This window comes from Nansenia antarctica (assembly GCF_963989245.1).
Source record: "Nansenia antarctica genome assembly, chromosome: 1".
In the NCBI taxonomy this organism is placed as follows: domain Eukaryota; kingdom Metazoa; phylum Chordata; class Actinopteri; order Argentiniformes; family Microstomatidae; genus Nansenia; species Nansenia antarctica.
In genome coordinates, this window is record NC_137674.1 from 60,098,175 (window position 1) to 60,105,869 (window position 7,695).

Here is a 7,695-nt window from a genome sequence, read left to right on the forward strand (position 1 = left end):
AGCAATGTTGTCACTTAACATTTTAAGAAGGTTATCACACAACATTTTTAAAATGTTTTAGAGAACGTTATCCTAGAACATTCTGGGAACTTAAAGAAAACTTCCAGCTGAAAACGTTTTCAAGAACATTAGGGCATAATGTTCCAGCAATGTTGTCACTTAACATTTTAAGAAGGTTATCACACAACATTTTTTAAATGTTTTTAGAGAACGTTATCCTAGAACATTCTGGGAACTTGAAGAAAACTTCCCGCTGAAAACGTTTTCAAGAACATTAGGGCATAATGTTCCAGCAATGTTGTCACTTAACATTTTAAGAAGGTTATCACACAACATTTAAAAAATGTTTTTAGAGAACGTTATCCTAGAACATTCTGGGAACTTAAAGAAAACTTCCCGCTGAAAACATTACGAGAACGTTCTAGGTAACATTCTTTGAACATTTTTAGAACCAAAAATTGCTAGCTGGGTCCCTACTCAGTCTTTCCCTCCTTTTGTGCACACTACAGACCAGCACAACACGCATGTCGATTTAATTTGAAATTATCATTGTCGTGGATAACATGTACAGTAATTATTGCTTGTACATTGATTTTGTGGTTGTGTGTGTTTTTAAGGATCTAATTTTAAATCAATCAATCAATGAATCAGTCAACCTTTTTCAGGATCAATAGGAAATAAAAACAAGACGGGGCCTGTCTTCACGACTCCTCATATAAAAACAACAACAGAGACCTCTCGCCTGGTTGTGCTGCCTTTACAATGGGTGGAGAGGAGATGAATAGCCTTGTCCCACCACTTCCATAATTCATAGCATTTCATGAGATTGTCAACATTGGTTCAAGGCTCCGGACATAATGCAAAAACAAAAACACAGCTTTTGGAAAACAAACTGCTATCTGGTCCTTGAGTGACAGACCCCTTTCCTCTCCTGATGCCTGGCGTCTTGTCATTATAGCTCAATGACAACTTCACCGATGGCCTTTTTAATTCAGTGATGATATGCATTACGCCAAGCTTTGCAACGTCTAAACAACTTACCCAAGAGTAAACCTAGCCCGGTGTTAAGGCTGTAAAGCAGCATTCAGAGCTACATTTAGTAACCACAAAAGGATGACAACAAATTAAACAATGTTGTTTAGACATGGGGCACCGAGGTAAAGGTCTTAGCAAAGTACTGTGAGTGTTGGAGGAGCTACTCTGAAAATGTATATAACTAAATGGCCAATTACTTTTCAAGGGAGGAAGTTTAACTACACTAAAGCTACCCTTGAGAGAAATCGAGTTTGTCAAACTAACATTACATCAAAACTACTTTGTCCAACACAAAACAGTCAGTTACTGAAAGATGACTAGTCATATATGAGAAACTGAAGTCTGAGAAAGATAGTGGGGGCAGTGGAGACTACGTAATTACTGAAAACATTACGAAGATTTGAATTGAGTATAACTACCACCATGCCACATCAAAACTACTAGTTAAACTAATAGTTGAGCTACATTTAATGAAACTACTCCCCAAACACTGAGTACTGTAAACATAAGAAATGAGAGCTGACATCCTGCCCTTCAGTGCTGATGACTAAGCCCATAGGGAAAGTGGACGGTGCCAGGGAACACATCGTAGCTAGGCCATCAGACCCTGATCAATCAATACAAAGAAAGTCCTTCTCATCCAATTAGGATTAAGTTAGGGAGTTCTCCTGAGGCAGCGGAACAAGAGCAATACAATCAAAATGCATGTAAATGGAGTAGTCTGATGTATCAAGTTGCAGATCCATAAACTATTAAACTTTTTAAACTATTTGTCATTTAACTTGTGTCTTTAAGCCCATTGGGCAATATTATAGTGTTTTATTTACTGCCAGACCAAAGCCACGATGACTCATCTCACAATACCCTAAAATTGAGTTTCGTTGTCTGGTACTTGACTGTATCCGCAATGACAATAAAGTTGAAGCTAATCTAATCTAAATTGAATAGCATAATGAAACAATAAAACAATAGAAAAACTGTTTCTATTGATTTGAAACTTTGCGGTGGCAAGCTGTTGATTTCTAACTGCTGATTTAACCCCATAAAAATGGTGTTAAAGCGCCACTGGTGCTGTGGTTATGCCCCAGCTGATGCAATGGCGGTGCAGTGTGGTGTGGTGCCAGGGGGACCGTGTGTATGTGCGGTGGAAGCATCAGCTTTTAAGAGGCTAAATTTAAACCCTCAGAGTCCTCTTCTGGAATGCAGAAGGCTTCCAGAACAACATAAACTCCAAATAAGCCCTGTGCTGCTACTGGAGAAGAGGAACCTTGGGATGGCTGGGGCACCTGGGCTTAAAGCTGCAGCTACTTTCACCCTGCAGACTCACCTGAACAACATGCAGTCTATTAGACCTATGAAGTTAGTATTAGAAGTATAGGCGACTATATAACTTTGGTCAAATGTAATTAATCCATGTTGCTGCATGATATGAAAAAAACTATGATTCAATCGACTGAAAACATACGGACTTTTGTAAATTAGTAGTTTACCGTCCACACAAGCATGTTTATAAAAATATCTGTATCCACATGCATACGCATGAACGCAATATAAACGCTGTCATTGAGCATTCCACACCAGTAGTCGGCTATATCATTTTAACCCCATAGCCCGGCTGGCCAATCAGATGCCAGGAAAACAAAGCTACTACCGGTTCTTCCGTGTTACCGCGAAATACACGTTTAAAAGTCCAGTTAACAGTGAAAGAACTAGAAGCACTTTGTACACGTCCATTTTCCTCGCTTGTGTAGCCTCGACCGCCTGTTGTAAACAAAATAGTTACTGGCGCGAGGATATGATGTTGGAGGGAACAGCAAACAGCTGCAGTGCGCATGATCATAGAAATCTACGCGCATGATGACGTGACGAATACAAACATCTCTGTCTATCTCGTCCCCATGCCAAAAATATACTGCGAATATACAGCGTTTTTAAAAAAAATCTTCACTGTGGACAGAGTTTTTCAAAATGTTCGTTTTCAGGGGGCAACATTTTGTTTGCGTGTGGACGAACCCCCCAAACCGAATATAAAAATCCACGTTTATCAAAAAAACTTATAGGTGTGGACAGGGCCACAAGGTGAAGCAAAACAAAACTCCTTTGAAAACACCTTTGAATTATTTTCTCCTTTTTTTCCTCCACTAGTTTTTTTATTTGCCTGGACCAGGTTCCCATTACCAGCACTGGCCTCTTGAGAAGACTGATCAGGTATATCAGATATAAGAGATGTGTCATAGCCCACAATAGTCCTGACGTTTCCCAAGGCTAGAGCAACTGTAGGAGCATCATTATTTCAATGACTTCTTGCAATGCAAATGCAATTATACATTTGCAATAGTGACACAACAATGGTACCTTTAAGACATCTGAAACATACAAATGTACATAAGAGTTTTAAGAGTTTAACTAAACTGCCAATAGCTTTATCCTTAATCCATGGTTTAACATTCACCTCCACTCAAATCCTTTTCCTGGTTTCCTTTGACTGTGGGTCTCTGATCACTGCCAGCTTTCCCACGTTTACACTTCAACAGCAAGGTGAGATTTCACACACTAACACAATATTTTATTCACAATCTCTTTAAGCCTGTATCTCTGATGTTCAGTCAATTCATCAATCTGTAATCACTATTGGATATTGCAGCCATTGTAGAAAACATTGCAGATTTGTGGAACCTAACCCTAAAACAATAAACAAACAAAAAATGATATGAAATGATAACAACGTACAGTATCCAATTCAAGACATGACTGGCCTAACCTTTTTAAACCTAGGTTTACATTGGGCATCCAAGTTTCTTCATGTTTCCAAGTGAAACTAGCTTTGCTATCTAACAGGAACACATTGCATAATCTACACATGCATGTGACAGACCACAAAAGTGCTCGATAATGTCAACAAATGTAAATTAGATCCTAAAATCCATATTAATTTCCTCCCATAATGCATGATATGGCGGTGTTTTTTCCTCTATTAAACGTTGATATCATGTTTATGTGGTCTTGGGGGAAGCCCCCCTCACAAACCGCTGTTGTCATCAGATATTCAGGATGCCATTGTGACAGGGGAATCTGACAGGCATGGGTCAGCATATCATAGGCATGCAGAATACTTGGGGCAGTTAAATACAGGGACCTGTCATTGCCAACCTGCCAACTCTATATTCCCTTTGTGTTAGGCTACATATAGATCAACAACTAGTATACTATTCACACAGAATACAATATGCCGAAAAGACCGTTGCTCATATACTTTAAAAAGCAATTATTTTCGCACACCATATAAAACCATAGCCCTGACCCAAGAGGGAATAGGCCACCAATGGGTACCAAACCGGTACAGATCCACCATTTGAAAACAAGTAATTTCATTTCTATTCATTATAGACAGAGAGAGAGAGGAGGGAGGGAGGGTGTCTTTATTTTGGACACCCTGCAAGAAGGTGTTAAGCTGCAGCAGTAGGTGTTATCATTAGTGCAGCAAGAGGCCTGCTGAATTATTTTTGCTTGGATTATCATGGGACCCAAGGGGGTATTCTTTGGCTAAAGGAAAATCCAGGCTTATTTTTGATAAGTCTCGTGAAACTTATCAAAATACGCCTTGATTTTCCTTTAGCGACATTGATGAAATACCCCCCTGGTGTCCAGTGTCAAAATAAAGTGATTAGGCCTGGTCAATATGTGCATGGTCAACCTACTGTGATGTCTATGCACACCTGTCAACATAGGTTACAACCCATCATATCGCTTTCAAAGATAACTGCACACAACCACACTCTAGTTTAGCTACTGTAAATAATCTCCGTCAAAGCAGTAAAAATAGCAAAGCCTAGCAAAGGGTAATGTGCGGTGTGAACAGAACATATATATATAAACGCCTCTCACTATACGGAGAAAGCAGAGCACAAAAGTATAAATTGCCTTAATTTATGATAGAATGACATGGATTCCGAAGTGAATGTAACGGCATGCAATCAGAATAACAGAACAATCCATGTTCTTTGAATTTAAACGGATTATTCTCATTTTAAAAATAGGCACACACTAGTGTAATTAATTTCACATTGGACAATCCTATCCACAGTCAGAAGCACATTAAACCAAATTCAAAATTCAATTAAACCATTTCAATTCGATAGCTCGAGCCCTGTCGACAGGTGCGCCGAGAATATGCCGCTCGCCCAATGCGCATAGGGTGCACCTGCGACAAGTTTCCAAAGAGGGTAGAATTTCATTCATTATATAAACCCCCCAAAATAAATCAGTAAAAAAGGGCAGCATTAATAAGAAACCCAAAGTTGTAATATCCAACTGAAAAAAGGTGTGCATTAAGTCCGCTTGCTCCTGCATTGACATTAGTTGTAGCCTACTGACAGTACTGTAGGCAAAGCCTTATCAATACAACAAGCCAAGACAACCGCTCCATGGAAATTCAACAGCAGTAAAAATAATAATAAATAAAAAACAACGCTTCCTTAAAGGAAAAATAACAACACAAATCACTACTTACAGTTCTTAAGAACTGAATCTCATCTTCTCCTTCTCCACCCTCAGCCATGGCTGTGAAGGAGCCTGCTTAGACTCTGAAAGCCACCACTGACTGTGGGCAGAAACGCGATGCTGTGCCTCTCCTGCTGATATTAGCATAGAGCTCATCCACACACAGCCATATAGGGAAGACCGGGGCAAGCCCGCCACCGCACCGCTGATTGTCACTCAAGCCTGCCGTCCCTGCCAATGCCAGCAGTGCGGTCCTGAAGGGGAGCGGAGCGGAGCGGAGCGGCCCCATCCCATCAGGGCACGCGGACGAGCGAGCCGGATGATGCAGCTGTGTTGATAATAAGAATGGGTCAACAGGAAGAATTGAATGAGAATACGTATTGAGTAGAATACGAAGTTTGGGACGGGGATCGACTTTCGTTTCTCTCTGACAGGCAGGGATTAAACGAGATTTAACTGTGTTTAAAGTTTTGCCTGATTGATTTCGTGAAGGCAATCAAATCGCACAAATGACATTGCCGTAGATTAGACACGACGACTTCTTACCTGCTAGGTACGGTGGCCCAAACTCCCAATTAATTCGCCGATGGACGGAATAGGCTAATCACGAGACCTGTACCCGTTCGACTCGTGAATCCCATTTCCCCCACCTGAAATGGATGTTGTTGTCTTAACCATAATAACTCTTACAACTGCTGCTGGTTGCTTGCAAACGTAGAAGAAAATAATATGGGCAATCTTATAGGCCTATTAATAACATGCTTTTGATACGCTACACAATCCGAAATGGGGTTGTTCTACTTGATAAATCATATTTAGGCTGGAACTATATCTATATCCTACAAGGTAGACAACTAATGGGCAACTTTAGTCCCATTTTCTGCTTACCAATAATTTAACATGAAACATTTTGCTGCTGAAGCTTGTTTTGCTTGCTGGAGACAATGGTGCCATCAAGTGGACAATCTTGTAACTTTCACATTACAGGTAATTAACAGAAGGGCTGAACAGCCCACACCATGCCAGCCCAGGCTTTCGGGTGCAGCGAATGAGCACGGGTAATGCAACCGGCGCTACAGTGTTAACTCCAGAGACCAGACCATTCATCCTATGGGAAACACAAAACCCCTCTCTCTGGCTTCATCAATCCCATGACAGCTGGCTAGGTTGCCAGATTAACCCATTCCTTATGCCGCAGCACTCTGCTCAACTCAGAATGAATTTTTTATGGTAAAATCCTTGTGGGTGCTTAGATCAGCTGATCTGTAAGAGCCAACCATTGATGATCAAGACCAACCGGCCCCTCTCTTGCAGATGATGTTGGACTAATAATGGGCACTATGCTCTGATCATCCGTATAACTAGGCCTACTCTAGCGTAACATGGCAAATTGAGCATTGGTGAATTTAATTTATAAACACATTACGTTCAAACGAATCAGCATATACATCAATGAGAAAAAAACACAACAAAATGAATAATGTGTATCTAACCCCCTGCACCTTTGTTCATCTGACCGCCACACCTCAAGCCAATAGAGATTAAGGTTGATCATTAGACGACTTTCTCCTTTATCCCCCTCTACCATCCGTCTGCCTGTTTAGCCTAGGCCTACTCTCCTCGCCTAGTTGCCTACCTGTCATGGATCACTGTCACTGGAGTTATCCGGTGCGCCAATTGGAGCCATCCAAAGAACCGACGGTTCTATTTCAGTGGCTAAGAAAACATGTTTGTGGAGAACCATGTCCGTGTTATGATTTGATTACAGTAATATTGTAGATATTACTATATGGATAGATATACACAGCCATTTCATGTTAGATCTATTATATATCTATCTTGCAACAATAAAACAATCCAGAATGGCAGTTATAAACAAACATGTTTGCTTTTACAGTAGTCTTTGTGAATTCAGTTTGTACAGTGTATCCTTATAACCATCTTTGTTATATTTAGGAGATAATTGCCGGGAGATTCAGAAGACGACGTCCAATGGTGATATAAAGACTTCAAGTTTTCAAGTTTCAAGTTTATTGTTACGTCACATTACACAAGTGTAAGAGAGTAAAATTATTTGGCTTCGGTTCCTGACATTACAGCACATGACAGTAAGGCAATAGGCATAATTCAAGATAAAAAAGTGACAATAGTACAAGACAT

At 40.3% G+C, this 7,695-nt stretch overlaps 1 protein-coding gene across 1 annotated transcript in view; it reads right to left on the reverse strand.

Annotated features, from left to right (window-relative positions):
• The window catches only part of ryr3 (ryanodine receptor 3), a gene marked incomplete at both ends in the record, with an annotated part of 132,242 nt that extends 126,649 nt beyond the window's left edge, over positions 1 to 5,593 (reverse strand). The window contains 1 exon segment of the mRNA XM_080531575.1: positions 5,546 to 5,593. Coding sequence (XP_080387701.1) covers positions 5,546 to 5,593 — 48 coding nt within the window.
• Between the last annotated feature and the right edge of the window lie 2,102 nt (positions 5,594 to 7,695).